Source organism: Varanus komodoensis, unplaced genomic scaffold, assembly GCF_004798865.1.
Source record: "Varanus komodoensis strain SLA01 unplaced genomic scaffold, ASM479886v1 scaffold15, whole genome shotgun sequence".
NCBI classification, from domain to species: domain Eukaryota; kingdom Metazoa; phylum Chordata; class Lepidosauria; order Squamata; family Varanidae; genus Varanus; species Varanus komodoensis.
The window spans coordinates 18,838,125-18,865,471 of record NW_025335440.1 but is presented as its reverse complement, the minus strand read 5'-3'; the positions used below and the strand labels follow the sequence as shown (position 1 = coordinate 18,865,471).

At 40.2% G+C, this 27,347-nt stretch overlaps 1 protein-coding gene across 5 annotated transcripts in view; it reads right to left on the bottom strand.

The window, feature by feature from the left end:
* Positions 1–27,347, bottom strand: part of PARD3 (par-3 family cell polarity regulator) — a 592,893-nt gene that overhangs the window by 14,319 nt on the left and 551,227 nt on the right. For all 5 annotated transcript variants that reach the window (XM_044425071.1, XM_044425073.1, XM_044425074.1 and 2 more), the window contains one exon: positions 3,737–3,851. In XM_044425071.1, coding sequence (XP_044281006.1) covers positions 3,737–3,851 — 115 coding nt within the window. The remainder of the gene's footprint in view (positions 1–3,736; positions 3,852–27,347) is intronic.

Here is a 27,347-nt window from a genome sequence, read left to right as displayed (position 1 = left end):
CACACACACACACACACACACACACACACACACACACACACACACACGAAATATATATCTTAGTAGAATCTTACTAGAATCTTGGTTCCCTGATCACCATCTTAAAAGACAAAACCATGCACCTCTGTTGTTCACAGGTCACAGAGCCCTGCAAATGAAAGGGTGCTTTCACTGGAGGAAAGAGTGTACTTTCTCAGCAAAGATCTGAGGGACTTTTAAGGCTTTAAAGCATTGTGCCTGTCTAAGCCTCTCTCCACCCCATTTCCACTCACTTCTTGATACCTCAGATTAGTTCCCCCAGGCTAATGCACCAGTTTAACAAGAGGCTTTGCACAGGTATGTCTGTCCCTGCCCTTTCCTACAGACACACACACACAACCATATTTTGAGCCAAGAGCTTTGAGACAGAAGGACCAGAATGCATTTAATGATACGGTTGATGTACCCTCCCCTTTGCACACAGTAAACCACTTTTATGTTTTTAGCATTGTTTTGTTATTTGCCACATCTGGAGACATTTTGGATAGAGCACCTCTGTAATTTTAAGCTAATACACCCAAGTCACATATGCTGCTTAAAGAGATGGGTTTATTGTTCCTCAGTGCTCAAACCATATTGAGCGCAAACTCTCAAAAAGGATGAGATCATTGCTTTATTCCTTCCAAACCTAGTGATGTTACCCAGATTAGAAAATAGAGCGGGGAGGGATAAATCCAAGGTACAATGGACTTTTTCTTTAAATTAATCCATCTGGGTAAAAAGGCACACGCTTTGACACACACACACAGACACACACACTCCCACAGAGCTAGTTCTAGCTTTCATAATGGAATGGGCCTACAACCAAAGCAACTCTGAAGCTCAAGATTAAAATTAATACATTAAACAGAATTGTTGTCACTTAAACTCATTTACATGTTCAGCCCAATGAGGGAGAGATCCCCTTTGTTTGGGGGTGGGGGATGAGAAAAAAGGAAGAAGGAAGGTCAGTGTTCTGACCCACAATTTAGGAAATTATTCCATTCTTGAGGTAATCAGCCTGTCATCTAAATAATTCCCCACTCACTCATTACTGGGAACTATAATATATGCCAAGGCAGCCTGTCTAGAGTTGCTATGGTGTTTGGAAAGAGAACATTTGGCCCATGACCTTCAGTAGTTAAGTTCTCAAGTCCTTCTGAGTGCATGTTTTTCTCAGACAGTTTTCCCAAAATCCCTAAACCATTCTTTCCCGAGATAAAGCAGAAGAACCCCCACAGAGTGGAGAAATGCATGTCCTTTTTCAAGAGCTCACACATGAACGTGTTAAAAAATGGCTTGCTGAATTATCTGTCCCATTCCAATGAAAAATGAGACAGTCATTGAAATAAATAAATAAACAAACAGAAAGACTTTTATTAAAATTACTTCCAGAGAAAAGCAAAAACATTTTATAGCAGAGCTTTAAAGGGAAACCTATATATTTTACAGAGAAGAGTGCACAGAGTCTCCCAGAGACCTCCAGAAGTAGCTGATTTAAGGTATTTTGTTGTCCTTATTTTTTAATGTCAGGATTGAAAATCAATACTTTTAAAGAGACCAAAGTGCAAAGAATGACTGAATGAAAATGTTATATATTCTCCAGGTTAACACATGCAATATATCTATTCACAAAATATGATGAATAAATGTATAAATAGCTGCCATGATTAAGGCCAGAGAGCAGAATCCATTGCTTTATGTATTTCAGTGAGAGCATAGCAATTATTACTTAAAAACCCTATCCACAGTTATATGCTGATACTTCCCCTGCATCCTTAATATATTTTCAAAGCCTTGCTTCCTTAATGGAGCAGCCTGGGGTTGTGGCTTATGTCATCCTCAAGCAGAGATCTCTGCAAGCATCTGCGTGGTGTCCTAACCAGCTCAAGCACCCAAGGAACGTCTTCTCCCAGAACTGTATCCTCACATGCTTAGGTTGTCAGACAGGATCCTGATTCAAGTTGCTTGGGTCTATTGATGCCTATCAGTGCCTCTCCTGTGGTGACCCCCTTTCAGGGAAATATCTCTCTTTCTCCCCCACTTTTTACAAAACTAATTAAAATACTCTTATTCTGAAAACCTTTGAAGGATAATTTAATTGCTGAAAATAATTCATCCTATGACATTTATAGGATTTAATGGTCTCCCTTTATGGTTTATTATCTGTGATGGGTAGTTTTAACTGCAGTGGTTAACAACCAGATTTATCATAACCCCCCCCCCCATGTTTTCAAACAGCTGTATTTTGTTATATGAGCTGCACAGGAGAGCCTTGTACTAAGATGCAGGACAGTGGTGGTAGAAACAAAATTAATGAATAGCCCATTTATCCATGTGAGAGAGGGTTTAGGGAGCAATGCTCTTCAAGGCATTTTTTCTGCTTTGGCAAAATCAAGTTGTTCATTTCTGAGATGGACATGCTTCCAGGTCTTTATACTGATATCTAGCTTTAGTGCATTTTTTAAATGCATTCTTCAAGCAAAGTCCAACATACATGCCTTAAATGCTTTCATATTTTATTTGAAACTCTGCAGTTAACAACAAAGGAAGAATTGTGCTCTTGTAAATAATGCCTCCACAATCCCCTGCAGGCATCAACTGAAGGACAGCTAAGTTAGTCTGCACTGTGGTGACCCAGCCAAGCCCTGTCATGGGGAAACAAGACCCTTTACAGAACGGACAGATGGCAGAGCACAAGGCAACATGAAATCAGGAATGCTGGGCTGCAGATGGAGGAGGAAGAGGCAGAAGTTCAAAGGTCAGCCAGGACCTCGTGTCTAAGCAGCGCTGAGATTAAGGTCAACGGCTGAAGCAAAGCGGAGGAAGGGCTGTGGCTGAACTGCACTCATTGGGAGACGGCAGCCTTTCCACGTAGAGGGTCTCCCATGTGCGTCACAGTGCCTGCAGGAAGGCTTTGAAGAGGCACTCTCCGAAATGTGGGAGACCAACGGCTGGTAGATCGGGGGGGGGGGGGGGCATCTGTTTTCTGTTCTGTCAGGGGCCGCAAGTCAGTGGCAGCTAGGAACCAAGTGAGCAGCAGGCAGGGTAAGCCAGGGGTAGGTGCAGACGGCCTGTGGATGGACAGGCCAAAGCTCAGTGTGGGTGGGCCACCGTTTTCCCTCCCATGCAGAGGGCTTCCAGAAAGAACTGCTTGTTCTTGCCAGGAATCTGAACTGATGGTCTTCAGTGGGCTTTGAAATTGGCTGGCTTTAGAGCTGCAGGTTGCCTGCTTTCAGGAGATAGCCGGCATGGAACAGTGGTTCAAGGGCTGGGCTGGAACTTGGGTGACCCATGTTCTAGACCCCCTATTCCAGCTCACTGGGTAGCTTTGGGCCAGCCATGGACTCCCAGAATTGTTCAGAGGATAAAATGGAGAGGAAGAGAACTTCGGAGGTTGTTTTGGACTCCTTCCAAGAGAAACAACGGCAGGATATAAATGTAATATAAAACAATAACAAAAGCAGCAGCAACAGGCAAGATCAGGATGAAGAAACTTTCAGCATAAGGGCCACATTCAACTTCAGAGAGATTCTCAGGCATTTATTCCAAGGATGGTGGAGCCAAGTGAAAAAGACGCAGGGCTAAAATGGAAAATGCTGGCAAATTGTGATTTAAAACTGCTCCTGCCAGTAGGGAAGCCTATCACACAGTTGCCTTCATTCCTAAGGTATCTATCCAGTGCTATATGAATGGAGTGGAATAAGCCAACACTTACCCATGGTTGTTCAAAACTGTACGTCCGCCTCCTGTCTTCCACATCTTCATCTTGTTTTGCCTGCTGAAATTCTTGCCTTAGACGCTGTATCCGATCATGATTGCTCGGGGCTGATCTGTTACAAAGTGTGGTACAGGGAGAAGAGAGATTAATACTATCATTAAAGAGCCAACCCAGCTCCATCTTTGTTTTTTAGGTACCCATGTGAGGAATCTTACAAGTACATCACAGTGAGCTGACAGTGCACTTACAAAAAGAATTTTAGATGAAAAATGGTGTTGGAGGCATAAAATTCTATTTGTTCCTTGTAATAAAGAAAAGTCACATACAAGCCAAAACCTTAACAATGTTTTGGAAAGGATTTATACATGTTGCTATGTAAGCGTCTGGGAATAAATTAAGGATGGATCCTTGGTTCTGAGAACAAAACACTGAGAAATTAGCGGCTTATAGCAGATCTGAGAACACTTTAAAAAGTGCTTTCTGTAGCAGAGATGGGCAAGTGATGGGTATGATTCCACTTCAGAATAGAATTGGGAATGACGACCAACGGTGACATATCGAAACAATCCTTGAAACTATCCTCGATTAAAGGAAGTCAAATATAGTTTTTGTATAACAGAGACTAGGACCATGCCACCAAAGAAATAACCTCTTTATTTCTGCATTAAGAATCCCACTTTGAGTCACCTTCACATCAACTTAATTGCATCCATCTGAGTTAGTTTTACGATTTGGCTCAAAGTAAGGTTTTGCTAAGACAGAGAGAACAAGGAAAACTTCAGGAATCCAAAAAAGATGCATTATTATAATACACTCTGTGGAGTCTTCCATTAAAGGCAGTACCAAAACTTCAGCAGGTGTAGGTTGTAGTAGTGAACATACTTTTAGAAAGTAGGCATTTTGAGTGTACTGCACTCTTATCCTATCCACTGCCCGGGCTGCCTATTCAGTTTTGCGCCAGATTTTTGGACCTACCATCAGGCTAACCTTCCTCACCGAGTGGTTGCTGTGAGGATAAAATGGAAAGGAGGAGAATCTTGTAAGCTGCCAAGGATTTCTTGCAAGAGGAAGAAAGGTGGTGTATAAATGTAATATAATAATACTTCTTTAGTCCTAAATCATTTGGAATCAGTTTATTGGAAGAATTGCCTGCATTCCCATAAACCTATGAAAGCCGACTGAAATTGGACAGAACAGCACTTCAAATAAAGAACTGTCTCCTGAAAGAGAGCAAACCAGGCTATTCTGTGTTGCAAAGGGGGAGTTCAATGAGGGGAAAGTGGGTGGGAAGGAGAGAGAGAGAAGGTGTGCGTGCGTGGGGGAAAGGGAATGGAGGAGAGATAAATGGCAAGAAAGGGAAAAGGAGATAAAGGGATTGGCAGGGCAATTCTTGCCACTTCTCCTTTGGTTTCAGCCCCACCCCTGCATGCAGCCCCCAAGGGAGTGTAGTCCGAAACATGAAAAAGCATATAGTGGACTAGGAACTTCTCCAAATGTGCAGAATGGCATTCAAATTATTACAAGAACTATGTTGATATAGCTTGATTGTGAGAAACTCTGATTTGAATGCAATTTCTTCCATGGGTTAAGACCATTTTAATATTATAATCAGTGAAGTCTGGGTCTCATGCAGACTGGTAGTTTTGCTGCAAGTAATGCAAAGTTTGTAAGCAATTGTTGTGCTTTTTCAATTTAAAGATATTCAAGCGCATTGCAGAATAAGAAAAAGCAACCATCTGCTAGGTTCAAGTTCTCTTTCAGAATGTAAGGGAAAGTAATATAATGCTAAATTCAAGACACTGGAGGTGTGTCCTGGATGACCAGTTTGGCTTTATCATATGGTGAGTTTTTAGGATCAGCTGATCAGACAAGATTCTCTACATTGCCACGAAAATGAAAAATCAGTGCATGAGCTGACATGGTAAAACTATCCTGATCTTTATGGTGTGCTGTGGCACATGAATGACTCTTCATGTAACAGCTGTGTGTAGAATTTAATGTGGCCACTGTATTCAGTTATTTGTTACACTGAATGATACCTCTCCTCTCCTCTCAAATTGGTACTCGAGACAGCCAGTAGAGGCTGTAAACTGGTCTCCAGCCAAAGCAAACTTGCATGTTCATAACTGTGTTTTTAAAGGATTACAAATATTTAGGAGTGTGAAGATTCTGTACTCCAGATTTTAAAATTTAAAATCCTTTTGGAGACCCCCACTTCAGAATCATCATGACAGATAATTTTTTACTCAATTCAATGACTTTGTTACTGTCATTCTTGATGGGTCTCTCACTCTAATTTGGAGATGGATACACTACTGGATTACTTTTCCCAGACAGTGGGGTCTTGCCATGACCTAGATCTGCTTCTGACAAGTTCTTTGAACAGCAATGAAAGGTCAATGGTACATTTCCCCTTGTGGAATCTCCAGTATCACCACCAGCAGCAACATAGCCTTTCAGGAGAAGAGCTAATGGCAACAATCCCATGCATACCTTCTTGAGAGTAAATTCCATTTACTATATGGATCCAAGAGCAGGGACTCAGCAATATCATCTTTATGCATGAATTATTTTATATTTTAAAATAAAATATATTTTACCATCTTGCAAAATGCTTGTTTTTCACAATACTGTTTGGTAGCTTTTTAGCTTTCCACAGCAGCTTAGCTTGGCTGTTTAGTTTTTTGAGAGGAGGCCATGATCCAGTTTGGGAATACAACAGATGCTTTATTTGTACTTGTTCTGGAGCATGAATGAAGCTTCCCTTCTTGAAACTCCACTCATACACACAAAGGCCTTCTTATTTCCACAACCTGCTCTAGTCCTCTGGTCTATTGACAGGTCACCCACTAGTGGCTGTTCTTAAAGATACACGGAGCAACTGACTTTGTTTTAATACCAATTTCGATCAGGCCACAGGGCTGGCTTCAGGTTTCTGAGGACCCACAGGGAAAGGACCATCAATGACCCCTTCCCCTAGCCAGCTCCATCTTTGTTGCATGGCTGTGCAACTATTTTCCAGGAAGTGCACACAGGGTGAACAGCCAACAGGCCCAGCCTCTGAAGTTAGCCATGCAAGACCTCTCATAAAGGTTTCTCATAATGGCCAGTGTCATGGGTTGGTATTCCTGAGCTCCTGTCAAGGCCCAGACACCTACAAGGAGCCACAACTAGAGTCTTTGGGCACTACTGTTCTTTCCTCTTGCTGTCTGTTCAGCTGTCCTGTCTGAGCATGCAAACACTAACAAGAGGGGAGAGACTGAGAAACTGCCTTCACTTTCCTCTGAGTGGTTGAGCTGATTGACACTGAGGAAGAAGAGGGGAATGGTGAGAGTGGAAAGGAAGATGCAGCTCTCCTCAGGAAGTCATCTTGGGATCCTCGACTGAGAGCATCTTGTCCAACCGTTCACAAAACCTGTAGTCAGCACTGCTTTTCATGAGGAATTTATTTGATTGATTTGAAGGATGAATAAGTATGAAACCACAATGGAACATTCTGATATAGATTTCAAATGGTTGAAGGTTTTCCTGGTGAAATATTTCGTTCTCCTGCCTTCTGAGTGCTACAATAGATAGAACAGATAGTAAGATCTGAATGTCAGAAGACTTAAGGAAACAACTCTTTCAAGTCTTTTTGCTCAATTCATTCTCCTAACATTGACCTCGTAAATTCAGCATTTTGCAGTGCAATTAACATTTTAAAAATGCAAGGGCAGTGCAGGGTTAATAAAATCTAAGAATTGCCACAACAGAAGGTAAATGAACACAACTGCAGGAGGAAAAAAATGTATTGTGTAAAAGAGGAAGAAAAAAATCTTCTCAAGTACCTTATAAATATTTACCAAAAAAACTAAGCAACAAGTATACAAAGTGACAAATAAACGAAGAGCTTTTAAAGGAGGGTAATTCCATCTATGTAGGATGCATTCTAAACATGGCTGCTGCTAAGGCCTAGGGTGAGTGCTGTTGGTATAGAAATGCTTACATTCTTCATCAGAGCCCTAGTAACTGAAGAAATGTACTATATCTGCTAAATAAGTAAACCTCAACACCTGCATCATGGGAAGTCACCAAGCAAGAGCTGCCCACAACATGAATTGTGGTGGCAAATTCTGAGATCCCAGAGAAATGGCATTGATTTCTTTAGAATAATTCCATACCACTCTTTATCATGTGAGATCCCAGCATGGTATACAACAGAAACTACATGTTATCTAGCAGTCCAATACACTATGATTAAAGCTGTACCCTACAGTTACAAAGTACAACAGCAAATTAAAAAAAATAGTTTCCATTTCAAGTGCTGACCCAGAAGATAGACAAGAAGATGGTAAATTAGGAGCCAGACAAAGGTCTCTCAGTGTGAGATACAAAGTAAAAGAATTGTATCTTTTTAAAAAGATAAAAATAAGGGCCTAAGCAGAGCTATTTTATAGAGGAACCATTTTCTAAGAAAAGGATTGACACGTACCACTTAAATAAGAAGACTTAGTCCGTTAGGGTGAGTTAACTGGAGTGAGGTAACTTAACTGCGAAGGTCCCCAACTGAAGCAAAAGAGGCAGAAAGGTGGGGAAATTAGAGGTATTGCAAATATTCCAAGAATAGGTGAAGGTCCCCAACTGAAGCAAAAGAGGTGGAAAGGTGGGGAAATTAAAGGTATTGCAAATATTCCAAGAATAGGTGTCACGAGCAGACTGTTCACCCGATAGTAACCAGCCAATGGTGAAGCGGGGGTAGTATTGAGCACTGGGAAAAGGAATGTATATAAACCTATGTATACCATGCAGAAGTTGCTCTTTGTTCCTTGTGCAACTGGGGACTATGAGCCAGCCTTTGCAAACGCTGCAATAAACCTTGCTTGCATTTACGCAGATTCTGTCTCAGCGAGTTTTGTATCTCGCATCAGGAAGGCCATGTAAAGCTGCCTTCTCTTTTCTCATTCTATTCTGCTGAGGAAGGCACTTTGAGTGAACATCACATTGCGAATACAGGTGCAATTCTATGCATGTTTACCCAGGAAAAAGGCCTACAACCCCATCACAGCTGGCTGGGGCATGCTGGGAATTGTAGGCCTCTTTTCTGTCTAAAGTTTCATAAGATTTCACCTCCTATGTTTCTTTGCTACTTTGAAAAACCAGGATTTGTAGACTTAAGGTTTATGGGATCTAATTTCTTTCGGTTTGTTTGTTTTTCTAATCTCTGAGTTGTGTCAACTTGAGTGCTGTGCAAAAGATACACACTCAGAGTTAAATGATTTTGCATGCAGACATAGTTGGAGTACTAGAACTGAATGAAACTCACAGTCTTCTCATACAAACATCCACTCCTGCTTTTCCCAAACCTTCATTATTTCAGAAGAATAGTTTAGGGTAGGGTGTGGGGAGTAATTTTACTGATGTTATTCCAACTGGGTGTCAGAAATACTTGCTAATCCACTACAAATCATCCACAGATTTCCCCATAGATTCAGATCTACCTTCTGCCCACCCCTACATAGCTAATAACCCCCTGTACTCAGCTTTTTCCTGAGATAAATCCAATTCTACTTCTCCTATTTCTCACCCCAGACTCACACAGAATTGCTAATACCCTTCAGTAAAATCAAGGACTTAATGCCAAACTCAACTCTGTAGCAAGTTAGGGACGCTTCTACTGCCTAACTGATGGCACAACTTACACTAGGTTCATGTTCTAGTCTTTGACGCCTGCCAAATACGCATTGTTAAATGCACTCTCAGCAGTTCATGAATGCTACATACAACACGCAAAAATTGCCTGCACAGGCCAGAAAAGAGCAAAGCAAGCACATCTCATGCAAGCCAGAGCTATCACATATTTTCAGTAACAAGAAGCCACAGCAATGACCGTTAAGAGTTTCAGATCGTTAAGCAATATCTCACTATGATGTCATGCACTGAAGTACGGAGTTGTAATCCTTTCAGAACGGACAGATTGTCAGTGTGATAAAGTGGATACAAGCAAGCTACTGAGCAGGAATGAATAAAGCTTTTTTGTGAGGAGGGGGATACTGGTCTGAGAAAGGATGGAGTGGGGAAGAGAGTCCTCCCAATATAGCCGAGCAATAATACTGCAACTACAGCTACTGCAAAGTTTAGCAAACCAACACTCGTAATACCTGGCATTTGTCCACACCGAACCAGAGACGTGCTGGATTGGGAGCAGAATGCCGTGCAATCTAAACAGTTATGCAGGCCTACAGATAATAGCTATAAAATGTGGAGGTAATAATTGGGTTCTTAATCACTGCAACCTAGTAAGCAAGAACTGCCAACCTGTTGTGTTAATTAAATCCCCTTATGGTCAAATGGCTCAGTAAAAGCATGCAACTTACAATACTTTTTTTAAAAGCTATGACAGGTAGATGAAGAAGAAACAAAGGCGGTTCCAGTGAATGTTAAAACGGTTGCCTCATTGACTATTAATGGTACCCTCTCACTTCTGGCAATGCATTAAGCCCACAGAACGCATGCTTGCCAAAGTTCAGAGCAAGCTGTGTATATATTAAATTGGACCTTTCTCATCACTGCTTGGGTAGGGTGAGATAGGTAAAAGGGAATGCAGAGCAGTGTTAATTCACTGTAAAAGCTTTTGTTATGTTTAATGGAACAGTTTCCCTGCCATCCAAATATTGTTTACTTGGTGCAGATTGGTCTATCTGGAAAAGATGCACCCATATCAACAGAAGCTGTTGAAGCTAAAACAAAAGGTGTAGCCCCATTGAGAGATGATATAAAAAGTTAGCATATAGCACTCATATGGATAGAGACCACGCATTTTATTACTGTTTTGATACATGGTTGATGCGCTTGCATACAATTCAGAGCTGGATCATACCACGCCATGGGACTGCCCAGTTACAGGCCTAATACCCCGCCACTCCCCAAGTTTTCAGTCAGTGCTTTACTAATTGGAGGCCCAGTATAAAGTGGTACCAAGAGCAGCAGAATGAGATTGGACAGCTTTGGGGTCAAGCCCCAACATGGCCATGAAGCTCATTGGGAAACTTTAAGCTGGTCATTGTCTCTCCGACTGACCTACTTCACAGGGTAGTTGTAAAAAGAAAGTAGAAAGACCATGTAGAACAACTTGGGCTCCTTGGAAGAAATGTTAAGATATAAATATAATAAGCAAGCAAACAGCACATGTATCTAATATCCTGTCAGAGAACGTCACCAACTCAGGGCCAAAGACAACATTTATTTTATGGTTCACTAACTTGCAACAGAAATTGTAGGTGTGAGGCTCACTGATCTGGATCAGACCCATACTGGGGGAAAGGGTTAAAGTCCCTACCCCATACACCTGCATTAGGGTCCCAGTCTGAGACCTATGCTGGTAGATTAAATTAATTATTAAATTTGTAAAAAAGCTTCCCATTAGCATCATGCTCCAACAAAGAAAGACACAAATTCGGGGGGTGGGGGAGCAGGCAACTATGTTTAATGCCTGTTTTGATCCTAGGATGGCTTTAAAGGGGGATTAGCTAAATTCACAGGTCTTTCATTAAAAATGTTGGCTAAATGGAACCTCCATGCTCAGAGGCACAGAAAAGCAGCCTGAGGAGTCTTAGACGATAGTTACAGGGTTTACCAGAACCTAAGCCCTATAAGGAAAGATTGAAGGAACTGGTTATGTTTAGCCTCGAGAAATCTCAATTAATAATGTATAGATAAGATTACATAAGCTTTCTTTGCATAAGATTCATTTAATTTTATCAGTGAGCATCTTGGAGTTTTTGATGCACTGTACAATTCATACATGCACAGTAAAAAAACTAAACAAAACCCCATATGTTCAGGAAGCACCTGAATTCAATTTTGCAGAGGGTGAATGTGTTGCCTCAAATTGATTATGCATGCAAAGTTAGTCTGTCTAACAAGAACACTCTCCCGAATGCTGAGCAATACACTTGCATATCTAAACTCCATTTCACATATTTCCTCGCAATATGTTCTTATTTTCATTATAAATGAACATATAAAATCCCCACACACATGGGTATATATTATCACATATTGATGAGCACATAAAATCACATTTGCAAGATGAATACATGAAAATATATTTCATTTAATGCATGCACTTTCCTCCCATAACTAAATTCATGGATCAACTTAATATGACAAAGACGTTTGCTTCACATTCTACCTGGGTCATATATACGCACACAATGGCCAAATTTCCATTCAAAGGTGGCTTCAGAGCCCTGAAAACATGTCAGTTTGTGTGCACATGCATAAAATCAGCCACTTAGGAAGTTTTCTGTCACTTTGACTTTACTTGCAGAATAGACTTTGCCCATCCGCTTGGAATGTGAACAATATTACAAGAAAGTTATGCTAATTCCCTTGAGCCTGCTCTTCCTTCAGCTGATAAAATTCACTTCCCACTTTTGACACTGTGATTGGTTGTGCATTTCACACCAATTTCCATGAAGTAAATCACTGCAAATTAAAAACATACAGCTCTATTCTCTAGGTTAAAAAGGTGCTTTCCAAAGCTGTTAATATGGCCCTCGCTTTTGATGGGATGGCTCAGAGTCATCCAGATGTTTTATGGCTAAGACGGAGGTCACCGCACCACCTTCTCCAAATGGTCAGGCCTTTGAGTTCCTATGTGGTCATTTTGTAACAGGGCCATCATTTTGAAACAGTGAAATCAGAGGAATGCACCCAAGACCCCCTTTTATTGCTATCATCACTCTTCCTTATTAGCCTGTCAGAGCTCACATGAGGGAGACAAAATTTTTGTTGTACTCTTCAGGGAGTTCTTTCTTTGTGCTAAAGGGGGGCTGGGGGAAGCAACAGCAAATCTTTCAGGAAACTACAACAAACACAGAATAATAAAAATATTCAACCAGGGGGATATATTTCAAATACATTCCCACCGCCACCATGAAATCAGTGACTTTTGTCAAAATCTGTCGCAGTTACACTCAAGTTTCTCCTGCTAAAACATAAAAATTTAAGTGAAGTCTTATAAACAAAACTATTATTCATGGGAAAGCTGTTGATCAAGCCCTTGAGAAAGGCACACAGGTAACAAGATGCATGAAAAGCAATGTGTCATACCCTCTGAACAATGAAGAAAATTCAAACAGTGGAAAAATAGTATTGATTTGGAGAAATGGGTTCAAATCTTCACTCAGTCACTGGATGAAAGAAAAATGGGCCACAGATCAGTGGAATGGCACATGCTTTATAAGCAGAAGATACCAGATTCAGTCATTAGCATCTCCAGGTTGGGCTGTAAAGGATCCTGCTCTGAAGCCATGGATCACTGATGCTTCTCCGTTTTGACAATACTCACTGAATGGATCAATGGTCCAACAGTGTAAAGCAGTCTTCTATGATTTGTGCAAGCTTTCTACTTTTTCTCAGCCCAACCAACCTCACAATGTTGTTGAGAGCATGGAATCAGACCGCAGATCATGCTGAGCTTCTTGAAGGACAGGTAGGCTTAAAGGTCATAAATTAATAAAGTACAGTTGTAACAGCAAACACCAGTCCTTTGTATAATAGCCCAACAAGCAACACTAGATTTCTCTTAACCACAGTTCCTCTTTGTTAAACAACTTTAGTAAGCGAAGTAAGTTTTACATTCTGAAAGGTCACCATGCACAATGCCAGACAGGAAGAGAAACTTTAGCTGCAGAATGAGTTATGCTGAAAGATATCTAAACCTGCCTTTAAGGGGCTGCTCCAAAAGACTTTTAAGGACATAAGAATCCCAGACATGACTACTGAAGGGTTCTGTGTCTCTCTGTTTTGCAACAGGAAAGACCATCCTGAGAAAGATCAGGCTAGGCCATGTGTGCTTTTTCCAGCTGTGTTAAGAGTAGGGGAACAAAAAGGAGTAATGCTTGAGGTTGCCTTTTCCAAGTTCCACCAGGCAAAGTACTTTGGAATAATCTGTGAAATATCAACTATTAATGTTTTTAAAAACCCCAAGGCGCTCTCATGCATGTCTTTCCCATAAAAGAATGATTTCCACAACAAATTCCCCAGGTTGAAATTCCTGTATAATTGTGTCATGGTAATGTGTAGGCAAGGGAATTGCATTCTAGCAATCTCAGGAATGGTGGTTTCCTTCCTAGTATCAAAAGAATTCTCTTGCCTGCAATCCTTTACACAGTCTACTTTGGGAAAGTGTGGTGGAATCCATCAACGGCAAAAACGTATTAGTAGGTGGACCCTCTGTTTTTGTAATCCACAATCGGGACAGTACATAAACTGAACTTGTGGGACCACTGACAACTATCACAGGGGAACTATCACAGTGTGCAGGGGAAACAGGGAGTAAAGAGGCTCCTACGAATGTATCAACGCTCCTGTCCGTACTTGCTGGTGCTTTTCAGGTTTGGAAACTCCACATCCCGCTTCTCATGTCCTGTCCTGTGCACTACTTAGTCTTCCCCAACTGGGTCAGCTTTCCCCACAACTCCAGTCAGATCCAGCCTGTACAGTCAATGGTGACAGATGATGTTCGGCAAAGGCTGCCCTGGGTGGATTAGGATGTCTCTCTGTTCACAGTTACTCTCCCTTGTGAGCGCACACAATAAAGACCAATCAAGTCACTTAACATGAGTGATTTATTAGAAATATATATTTCTCCCTCTCTCCTAACACTAAAAACTCTGGACACCCACTGAAATTAGTAAGCAGAGGTTCAGGACTGTTGAAAGCAGTTTTGGTTTTTTTAAATTTGTAACTGCAGTATGTGAACATGGGCTGCTATCTTAGATGCTCTTTTAAAAAGGAGACCAACTCATGGAGGATAGAGCTATCAATTGCTCATTAGCCATATTATTTTAATTAAAGCTCCAGGTTCAAAAATTGTCAATGTTGGGGGCAAGCAAGCAGGCCTTATGCTACGCTGTATGTGGATGGCAACTGTGCTGGAGAAGTGAAGGGAAGGGAAGGGAAGCTGGAAGGTGCTTATAAGGCATCAGGTCCGAACTCCTGTCCTGTCTCCACATGCAGTCACCCATCCAGCTGCAGGCCTGTACCTTTCCAGCTTAGCAAAAGTGACTCAACATGCTACCTCAATGTAAAGATATGCAGGCTTGTGATCGGTTGATCTTGGTTTGATCTAGTAATGCAGGGAACCTCTAGCTCAGCTTCCAGATGTCTCAATCCTAATTCTTTCCACAGGACCTGCCACCTCTCCCCAGGTGACTCCTCCAGTCCAGTCCTGCTTCAGCCTTTGGGTATTATTTAATCTGACCTATAGAAGAAACCTTACATAAGCTAGAGAAGGCAAATGCCTGGTTGCAAATGTCTTTTTCCCATTTTGTGCTAAACAAAGGCAAAAGTCACACCTGCAACTAAATACCTGCATTGGGTTCTGGCCACTTCCTCTGACAGAGTATAGACGCCAACAGGTTTAGACCAAGGTAATATTGAGATCAACAGGAAAAAGATTCTGCACTCCTGTAATAAGACAACTCTAACATTCTCAAAGTGTGAACAAAAGGGCTCTTTAGTAAAACGACCCAGGGGCTGCTAGGTTTAGGTTCATTCGTATCTCAACCCTAATAACTATTCTAGAAGATGCCATTAAATTTCCAATTGTTTTAAATGGTATAATTTGTGTTTTAGCTGCAAATAGAAAGAAATGAAAAAATTGTAATAAATACCACTTAACATGTCAAATGTCTTTTGGGGGGAATGGCAGCATTATAATGATGCAGAGTTAAATTGATATCACTTTGTCTTTCTTTCAGTAGAATATCTACACTGACTTGTGTTGACAATTTTTCATTTTGACATCAAAATAGCATCTCCATGGATTTTAGATGGCATATTGTTTTGACATCATGTTAAAACATAGCCACATTTACCATTTAATTTTGCCATCACAATATTGTTTTGATTAGGCGAGCATGACATTTTATTTTGTCATCAAAATGTCACCTCTGAACTTGCTTGTACATTATACTGTCCCATAAATTCACATGTATATCTTTAGGCTCATTAAAGAGATTGGCAAAATAGAATAAATTGCCAGAAAAATTATGAAACACCACATCCTAATAGTTCCACTTCTTTAAATGTGGAGAACTGTACTCCAGATATGCCAAACACACCATAGAGAGTTTGTCCCTTAGTAGTTGTAAATGAAAGTAACAAACACCTTCCAGGAACTTCCCCAAATGAATCCCATTCTCAGTTTATTGCAAAAACCTCAGCCAAATGACTGAATAGCAAAATACTGCAGCAAATTTGTATTGTTTCATTTTAAAAAATACCTGAATGGCTATTCTTCATGTTCCAGTGTATGCTAATTAGATAGACAGACAATAAAACATGACTTTCTGAACAATAAGGATTTTTAAAAATGAAAATTACCACCTATATCCTGATCTGGTCCAGAAGCATAGGCTAGAACTAAAAAAATAAGTATCAGGCATGACTTTTGCACCACCAGCAAGGCCAAAACTATTTCATTTCTAGCTACTAGTTGCATATCACAGGTAGAATTTGGGCATGCATTTTTACTTTGAATCCAATCAATTTATTTTGCATGTAAACATTTATATTATATTAGTTATATTCTTCCCAATAACAGATATTTTCTGAGAGTTAAATGCATGCCTTTTAATTGTCTACCATTCTATTGCTAGGTGTACAGGAATTGCTGCGTGATTATACACAAACACATATACAATTCAATTGTAAAATTAGACAACAGAAACAAAAATAAATGACATATACCCAATTAACCAGATGTCACTGCACAGTTTATATATCATTTGAGCAGCACTGCTTTTCAGAAGTAAATGCTTCAGAATCCATTACCACATAGTGGTCCTGTGACCCACAGACTTGTGTGAAGGGCTGTAGGGTGCTGGGGGTTTCCACCTCTGAGGTCACAGAAAGAACTATGACCTCAGAGGTGAGAACTCCAGCCTAGATCTTCACCCATCTCAGAAGTCACAAAAAACTCTGGCCATTCCCTTTCTGAGGTCATTGTCTTAACTTTGGAAAGGGATGGAGAGAGTGAAGGGAGAGGACAGGATGGAGAAGAGACCATTGCCTCTATCGCTCCTCTGCCATGCTAGCAGCAGCTTGGCAGGGAATGAAATTTTCAGATGCCTCTGAGATCAGAGGCTTTTCTTTTTTAACAGGTGGCAATCAAGTAGAATTGTGACTGAAAGAGCACTCTTTATGCAGTGCTAGTGGGCTGGTTCCAGGGCGGTGCTAAACTAAGTTCTTGTTTAGCATTTCACGTATGAGACACAGTGAGCTTTGGACAAGTCTGCTCTCATCTTGATCTCCATGGCTGCCACTGAGAGTTTTGAAACTCTTGTTCTATTTTAGATTAACTTCAGCCACTTCCTCCCAACATGGTCAAATGTGGTTAAACTTAGCAAAAACAAGCTCATGCTTCCACTAACCATAGTGTGTTTTAGGGTTCAGATGACAGCCAAACTGTGATGAACTTATGGTGGAAGTGAAAGCTACCCCTTCACACCCTTGCCGGAGAACTGTAACACTAAGCCATGGTTGAACATTACATCTGAATGCAGCTGCTTTATATATTTTTCCCTTACACACATAGGACACTAATTATAGGCTAATAGTTGCTTTCAGTCTCTGTGATATGCAGAGAAGCTAATGGGCTAAATCATTACCTTTTTTGTCTCTCCTGAATCACAAGAAGATCTTGAATGCTGTTTGTTAGTCAGAACATTCCTGAAGACACCGGATTTTTAAAAAACTGTTCTGCATGCTGAAACTATGCAACCGATGCTGGCGGAATTATTTTATCAGCTGAATTCCTTTGTATAGAGAAGATTCACAGACATTTTGTGTGATCCTTACAGGATGGCTACATTATCTCTTCAAAGCACTGGCTATGAGCAGTGACTGAAACAAGGAAGTATCAGGGAGAGACCTACCCTCTGAGGCTATGCTTTGATTCTACTGCTATTTTGAGTCCCACTTTCCTTTGTTCCTGCTTTAAAACCTTGCCTTAGAAAGAACCTATAAGCCACATGCCAAGGGGTTAAAAACCCTTTAAATCCCTGCTGTTGGGATCCATAGGTATATCCTGTGTGGTTCCAGGACAGAGGTATATTGGAATATTGAACTTTAGTTAATTTGGTCTGATTGTTCATAACTTTTGTGACATATTAGAATAACCACCAAATATAATTTTCTCTAGCTTATTTTCTGTATGTATGAAAACCCAGTGGGCTACAAAAAGCTTTCAAAGGGTTTCTCCCTCCCTCCCTCTCTCTCTCTCTCTCTCTCTCTCTGTGTGTGTGTGTGTGTGAACCACACATACAATTCAATATAATTAAGTATAAGAGGATGCCTTTGGGGTCAAAAATTCCTAACCACATACACTCAGATGGGGGTCAATAGGTTATTCATTATTTGAAGAGCAGAAAATTAACCAAGGGAGAAATTTGAAAGTCATGGTGGATAGCTCCATGGAAATGTTGACACAACATGCAGTAGTCATGAAAATGGCAAATTCCACACTAAGAACTGTAGGAGAGAATATGAAAAAGACTAGCAGTCTTCACACTTGGAATACTGCGTACATTTTTGGTTGCTCCATTAGACAATGGATATTGTATATCAGGAAAAGCTGGCTACTCATTTTAATTAATTTAATTGACTGAAGGAAACAGGCAACAATAAGAACGCTTTCTTTATAATTACTAAAAATTTAGACTGGAAAACATATTTTTATCTGAAATTGGCAGGCTAGAACACCTTCATGATAAATCGATAGTGGTACTAGTTAAACAAACTGAAGAAAGAATGAGAAAATTGGAAAACAAATTGATGTTCTAAAAAATACATATGAGATTGATAAGATACAAAGGATTTGGTGGAATAGGAAACTCTAGCCTACATGCCCTTAGAGCTTCCTCACCCATCCAACAAGGCCTGGGCTCTTTTTTTGGTCTGCCCACCGACTCCTCTTCCCAAGCACTGACCGTGATGCAGAGGCTATTTCGTATGTGGAGAGAAGGCAGTGAGATGAATCTCCTTGCCATCTTTGTCCTTTCATATGGAACCGAGGAGCATGCAGGGAAATCTCCTTGTTATTTCCAGCTGACGATAATACAGAATCATAGATTTGATTGAGAGAGGAAGCAGCATGCTAAGTACTTTTCCCATCACACATCATGTCCAATTTTTAAACACTGCTTCATGGGGCTCTACCAATGATTACACAATGAGAAGATCAGACAAGTTCTCCAAAAGACAACTTGTCCACCATAGTCAATAATGTTCTGCAATGGATAGCCACAGCGGTGAACTGGGTGCGTTCTCTTCATGGGTTGCTCAGAAGAACCAAAGTAGAAAACTTCCCCATAGATGACTTGCAGGTGGGGAAAGAGGTCTGCTATATGTCCCAGTTCTAAGGGAACAAAGGCTTTGGACAGTGGATATATATCACATTTACACTTACAACTAACTTTGAGACTGCCACGCCAATATCTGCATTAGACTGCCCAGAGCGCTTTGGCTGTTGGATGGTATAGTGAATGCATGAATGAAACTCCAGACTGCATCTTGTGAAAATGCAAAGGCATGAGAAAAATGTTTTATCACTATGCTCTAATGAAACAGCCATGTCCTTCCTTTCTTCCATAGTAAAAACTAATAGAATCCTTTCAGATTTCATTGCATTTAATATAACCTAGAAAGCACAATTATTTTATTATTTATGAATGAATGAATGAATGAAATTTATATGCCATCCAATTACCAGTGTCTCTGGACGGTTAACAACATAAATAAATTGATGACCCCTCTGGCTGCAAATACAATATTAAAATTCAATATTAAAACGTATTAAAATATTGATTAAATAAAAAGATCTTAACCTGCCCGAAAAACATATAATGATGGCGCCAGGCGGACCTCTCTGTGGAGCGGATTCCACAGTCAGGGCGCCACCGCAGAGAAGGCCCTCCTCCGGGTACTCTATCTCCTAACTTCTTTCACAGAGGGTTGCCAGAGGAGGGCTTCTGCTGCCGATCTCAGGGGGTGGGAGGGCAAATAGGGAAAAAGGCGTTCCTTAAGGTATCCTGGTCCCTTATACTGCATCATACATGACATTCTGCCTACAAATGGCCACTGATGTAAATCTCTGAAGTTTCAACATGGCTGCATAAATCTCTGATTGTGTTCAGCTCTGATAATTGCCACTGAAATCAGTTCAGAATCCTCATGTTCAACAGAAATCACCTATTCTGTTCAACAGAAATCTGCTATTGTACTTTAGTAAGGCTGGTAAGGTTTATTTAGGGATATCCCCTGGCCCTCTTCATGAATAAAATACAAGGATACTTAGGTTCTGCGTTTGTGAAGAAGATATTCTATACATTGGCTTCTAGCAGTAAAACAAACACCTTTATTAGAAGAACAAAGGTTACATGGTATTCTTCTGCTATTTATATATTGTTCAGCCTGACTCTCTTCCTCACTTTGTGGAAAGAGATTTAAAAATGGACTTTTAGTACCACAGGTGCTTTTGAATTATATGAACATATCCCAAAGCACATGCTATATCCTCTGAAAGATAGACAAGATTTAAAATAGTTTTGGTACAGCCAGAGGAATTTGCAGTCCAAATTATCTTCTTTCACCAGTAATCCACTGGAGCCAAAATAATGTGCTGCATCCCACAGGCAACCATCTCCTTTATCTTTCACGGAAGACAGTAATGTAACTGTGATAATGTTGCCAATGATAATAAGGATATGGATATATCAATTTTAAAGTATTCAAACCCATTCATACATAGTCCAGTGAAATCTGTGTTTGACATCAACATTAAAAATGACAAGCTGAAAATTGCAGGGTATGTTCCTTTGATAGCTATGATAAATGTAGGGAAAGCATCCCCAACTTCTTAAGTTTTGCAACTCTATTGAAATCTTCTCTCCCCTATTGTCTGGCCATTTTGAAGGTAAGAAAATAGTAGTTTCAAATATGCCTTGTTAGTTCCAGAAGTGCAGTGCTTTTAGCTTAACAGATGTAAATCTATGCTTTTATAATGATATGGCAGCTTTTCCCCAGTCTCGAATTGGGGAAATGACTTTCAGTATATTTATCACTGCTATCTGGGGAACTTATCTTGCAGTTCAGCTCTTTCTTCTGAAAGTCTGGGTTGAAGCTAGATTTTGCGAATGTCTAATATGGTTTCAATACACCTAAAGATTAGAACAATGGTTCAAGTTTTGTACAGGGGACTGTGGGCATCTATTGCTAATAATGTGAGAGTTTCATAAGGGTATCCTAGGGAAGCTATGGGAGATTAAGCATCTCAAGTGGAGACTACCTTTCTTATAGCTACAGTAGCCACATGTGAGTCACCTGAAAGAAGGAAATACATTGGCAAAAAAAGAGGATCACTATGCTAATACATATGTAAAGATGCAAGCTTAGCGATTCTTCTAATTTATATAGTAAGATATTATATCTCACCATAATGTAGAAGATAGTGTCCAGGTGGCCTGAGTGCCTTGGTCAGTTTTCTGTCCAGAAGCTGTTGATGGACAATTTCAAGCCCAAGCTCTTCCTTCTGATAGCTATTAATTTTTAATCTGGACTTGGACTGGAAAGTTCTTCAAATAGAAGACATCTTCAAAACAGAGGACTGTCCTCTGTAAATGAGAACCTGGGGCCACCCAGCTTATGGCTCATTCTCTTGGCTGCTGGAGGATGAATGTTATTGGGAAGCATATAAATCCTGGTATAAAAACCAACATTGCACTAATCCTCTGTGTGAGTAACTGGGAATTAGAAGCATGCATCATGTGCCTGATACAAGTCTCTACTCAACACGATTTATTTGAAAGAAACCCAAATGACACATCTTTATACAGCTCAATTCCCACAGCCCAATTCTGGTCACATTTCAGCAATCCAGTTGTTCTTGGTCAATTACTTGCGGTTGATGTACAGCAAGCATGAAATAAGGAGAAAACAAAACTTAGTGCATTTTAATTTAAATCCCCCATAATGGCAGATCAGATTTATGTAAACTCTTTGCTGAATTGGCCGTGTTATTAGTGGCCTGTTTAATTCAAAATCACAGCTGTCTACCAAAGATTAATTAAATATTAATCAAAGTCCAGAGTGGTATAAGTTCCTGTTCCATTAACCTAAATGTGACTCTATACCGGGCCACCACTACATCTGTCTGCTGTGCTTTTAAAGGAAGCTTTTAGTATTTCCACTTTATAGTAGGATCTTTTGTGAAAGGGAGCCATGCTTTTCCCATTGTGTGTTTTAAAGGTAATAATTTTTCCTCATTCATTCATTCATTCATTCATTCATTCATTCATTCATAGATTCTCCTAATCACAATGAAGCTTTCAATAAACAATTAACCAAAACCAAAACTTTTTCTTAACTAAAACTATGTACCCCCTTATTACTGGTCCTGGCCGTGAACTAATTATACAATGTTAAGGTTCATCTCCTGGGATGTAAATTTTGCTTTGAGTTGACACTAAAAAGAAACATCAATTTATTAGGAGATAAAACTTGCTCTGCAGTAATGGAACAGCTGTATATAGAAATTTACTGCAGCTTAATGTTCTTACACATAAAACAATTAGAGTTTTCTGACAAACAGACTTGCTGAGTGTAATGAGTAGCATGGAACCATATGTAGCAACACATATAAGATTGATGTACTTTATTTTACATGGCAATAGCCTAGTCTCGAAAAGTCAAAAAGCAAAGATGCAACACTATATAGACTCTGTTTAAAAAACAAAAACAAAACCAAAACAGATTTATGTGAACAAACATGTTAACCTTCCTCTTCCATTCTGGAGTAAAGAATTATTTTCCTCATGGATGTTGTATAATATGGGAGTTCGTGGGATGAATGCAGACTTAGCCAAACTTAGGGTAAACCCAATGCAATAAACAAAACTTACATTAGTTACAGTGAAATCTGAATTCATTCCGCTGATGATGTTGCATTTAAACCCTGCTTTTTCCTCTTGTAAGAAACCCAAGGCAGCCCGCATAATCTTCCCCATCTTCAGTTTTGCTTTGCAACAACAACCATGTAAGTTAGATGAGAATCAAGAGACTGATCCAAAATCACCTAGTGAACTTCATGGCCCAGTAGGGGCTGGAGTCTGTTCGCCCATGTTCCTGCCGAACACTCTCGCCACTACGCCACACCAGTACCCATGTGTCCAGACTGAGCTCCGTGAAGGAAATGTATACACCAGAACTTTCAAGTCCCATTAAACAGAATCCTTTGGGACTGTTACTTTTCTCAGCAATTAGGCATCTTGTGTGCTCAGGTTGCATGTCATGCCAACCAAGATTTTCTTAAATGAGTTACCATGCATCAACCAACATCCCCAGTTCTGGTTAGCATGACATCTGAACCGGAATATTCTGGCTTGTCTCTCCTATGACCAGCCAGGGTCATTCACCAGGTTCTGCTACCCACCAAAGGGATGCCAGCCCTTGGTTTGTTTAGTCACTCCCACTGACAGGAAGAGCCAAGCAGGAATACTGGGCTGCAAGTGCCACTACACTAGTTTGCTCATGGTAACCCATTTCAAATAACATGCTGGGGTGCTGTGAGGTGAAAAGGGTCATAGTCCCCTTTTTCTTTTTACAAATTTAGTCCAGCAGATTCTTGCTGGACTTCAGCCCTGTCCACTATCTTCATCTTCCCAGGTGCTCTCCACCGTGGCTGCAGCAGAGCTTTTGCTGCACGGAGCACCTGTCAAACTAACTTTTAATAACAAAATGGCAAAAGCATGTTATGTGGCAGCAGGTCAGCCCATTTTCTGCTACAATGCACTCTTTTCTGCCACTCTGGCGGATCCTTGGGGGACTTGGGGGCTGTTGGGCCATGGACTTGAGCCTCAAGGTCCAGCCTCAACTCAGCCAGTGTACATGCTTCAGTGATAAGAGACGTTGAGAACCAGTGTGAAGTCATGGAGAGGTGAAGGTGCTGACTTAGGAGATCTAGACTATCGTCTCCATGTACCCACGAAGCTCAGTGGATCACTTTGGGCCAGCAACTGACTAACCCAAACAAGACAGCATCCATTACCATCAACATGACAGCACATACAAGAACAGCTGATTGACAAATTTTGGAAATCATGTGAGACTTTGCAGACCCCGCCCCCTTTTGTACTTCTTTCCTCTCCAGTCAAAAAAAGGCACGCCGACAATTAAGACAGACCTAAATTTACAATTCAAATAAATGTTGGTTTGCATTAGTCATGACAACTACGTTTAAGAAACAAAGCAAAACTGAAGTGACATAAGGCAATAGGGCATATTATTTGAATTTTGATCTTGTGGTAGTCATTAGGTTATCAGAATCCCATGATAAGCTTGTTCCAACACAGTGAGCTACCTCGTAATCTCTCTTTATCTGGTTCTGAGAGGTGTCATAGGCTGAGAGGGAATCAAATATTCTTGAGATCTAATCCATACTCCCACTGTGATTCTGAGCAAACCACTTAACCTTTCTTTCTCAGCTTTCCCAACTATATAAAAGAACACAAAAATTATATCCCTTGCTGAAAGATATTCTGGAGATAAATCTTTCTGTGCCTAAACAGGTCTCAGACATTATCATATCTATGACCTAAACCATTTTCAAGTGGGTGTGTCTATGTATCAACTCTTTTACAGATTGATACTGCCTGTTTACATGGGAGTGAATCTCATTGAAAGCATTTTTACATAGATGCAAGTTTCCTATTGAATTGCATATAGTGCATCTTACTCTCAGGTAAGTATGCATACAATTGCAGTTACTTGCTATCCACTTCAGTCTTTGCATAGGACACTATTATTCTTTTGGTTCTGGGAAATACAAGATGTTGAATAAAATTAGATGGCGATAATAGACTTGAATGATTTTGGTAGATAAAAGACTACACAAATTTCAGAGTTTCAAGCAACTTTTCCTTCAGCAACAGAAAAAACAGGGCTAGATCTAGATTTACTATCTGAAACTATACCAGGATCAACTGCAGTGATAGAAGTAGACTTCTCTGCCATTCCCTCAGCAGCAACCTGAGCCCCTCAAAATATAGCACAAAAAATCAGGAGGTCCTGTTAAACTGGATCAGCTGTGGTGTGAGTGGGAGAACCCCCAGAATCAAGTGCAGGCATCTTCTGCATGTGGTTTCATTCCTTTTGTAGAAGACAGACTGTGGATCCCACCCAGTTCTACTTCTCAGATACACGCGAGCAAAGAGTACAATATGAAAAATGGATTACAAAGACACACATTTCTATTCTTTCAGACAAGAGGGGTTGTGTCCTTGCCACTGCTGCACATGAACACACAATACATCTGCTCAGAAGTAAATACCACTGAGAGCAGTGACTTATTCAAAGGTAAGCATGAACAGGAGTGAAGCCTACGATACACTGGCCTTCAAGGAGTTATAGAGTGTCATAATGAGTCATATTCATAGACTCTTTTCTCTTTTCCACCTACACACATTTTTAAATTGAACAGTTCATCCTTATTATTACAACCTCTTGTTGACGAAGGATATTTTATAGGTTAGGCACATCTCCAGTACTTTCTTGCCACTTCTGCAAAAGCAAACACCTTCAGAATGGCAAAGATCAAGCATAAACGCTCAACACAGAATGAAACATCTTCTCAGATCGTATTCTCTCAGCAACAAAAGTCCATGGGATCCATTGAGATGATTGTGATTTCTCATATATGGACAGCTCAGCACTGGAACTTAAAGGCACATTTACCAAAGACTACATTGCTCTTTGATCTTGCAGGTATATAACTTACTTTATTATTATTTATACTTTATTATTTATATTTCTAAAGCATGGATATGTGGCAATTTATTGTCAAAGGTATCTGATAGGTAGATAAGACAAGATTTAGTTAGACTTGGGGCCATTTAATTAGACTTGGGGGCATTTAAGTCTTCAGAATATAGTTTGTTTTGTTCATTGCGTAAGATCACATATTGGCTCTGTGACAGCTTGCATTCAAACTAACCTTTGAAGATGCAAATTGTATGGGAAGGAAACATTTCTCTTCCAGTTATGGATATCAACACCTAACTGTATGCACTGAGCACTAAAGTAATTCCTTTTTAATAACACCATCTAAGCACAAGGAGGAAAGTATCTGTAGCACCAGGGAACCACTATGGATCTCAGAAGTGCAAAAACAAAAGCAAAACTGTCAGAGAGAAAAGAAACCCTGAACAAAGAAATTTCTACCTTGCTTCCAAAGAGAATTGAGCATGCTCAGTGACATGGGAATGGTGGCTGACAGAGCAGGAAAAAAACCAGCGTGGTAGAGTGTAATGGAGGACAGCTGGATGACTAGAACTCACACAGGTGAGCTGTACAGTGCACATTTTCTTCTTATATTGTGTGTCCCTCTTGTTAAAAGTACGCATTAATTTTCATTAAGGCTCCCAAACGGAAAGGTTTTTCCTATCCTTGTAAAGGATAATTTTCACTGGGCTGAAGTTTCTAGTGAACTGGATTCACCATGAACAAGGCCTTGTTTCCAAAATTTTCTATTAAACTTCACAGGCTGATGCTCTGGGCAGACTTGCCAGCTTCATTTATGCAAAGAGAGATGTTCCAATAGGACCCACAGTGTTACTGTTAAATCTTACTATATCTTTGGAACACTTTGGAAAAGTTCCAGAACCCAGCCATACAATACTTTCACAGCTTGTACACATGAGAAAATAGAAAGGACAGAAGAGGTGACAGTGTATGTGCAGAATCAATAATTCGTGAAAAGCCACATTGCCATTTCAAGATTCAGAATGAGATGCCTACTATTTAAGGAGAGGCCAACTGAAGGCACTGAGAAATGTCTCAATGTGGCAAAAATGTAAGTGCCGGATATACAGATTGTCCTCACCACATGAAGAATGACTGCAACATGAGAGCTTTCCATGAGACAGAGCTAACCATACAAGGACCAGATCACAGATTTAATGGCTGGTGCACATAGTTCCTGCTTTACAGTGTTTCTTGTAGCCCTTACATGGATCTATAACATATGAACCACTCAGAGTTGCTTTAGAAGATGAACATCTGACATTGGAAATCTGCTCGATGTTTTCCAAAAAGAGTAATTGTTTCACCAATCTGAGATCGTGTAGGAGGTTTTTTTTTTTTTTAGTTCTGCTGCAATGACTGAATTGGTTCTTCATGGTGAGGACAGGCAGATTCATGTTTCTTGATTCTACTTTTAATTAATAAATTGGGAGCACACTATTTCTAAGTTATTCCTTGACATGCAAAGATGGAAACTCCAGATTGTACATGGGTCAAGCAACTCAGAGTTAACCCAGCAACTGCCTATGATTTGTTGTTGGGTTAATTTTGCTTACTCCTGCAATTTCTGGGTTAAACAATCCAGGAATTGTTGTCATGTTGAGCAAAGTAGCCCATTGTCTGTTATGGATTTCTATGTGTTATCATATCTAATAGACTGAGTTCTTCCTACAGCTAAGACTGAAACAATACAGCCACATTTAAGACTGAGAACAGCCATTCCCAACCTGGTGTTCTCTATAACTTTTGGCCACAATTCTCAGGA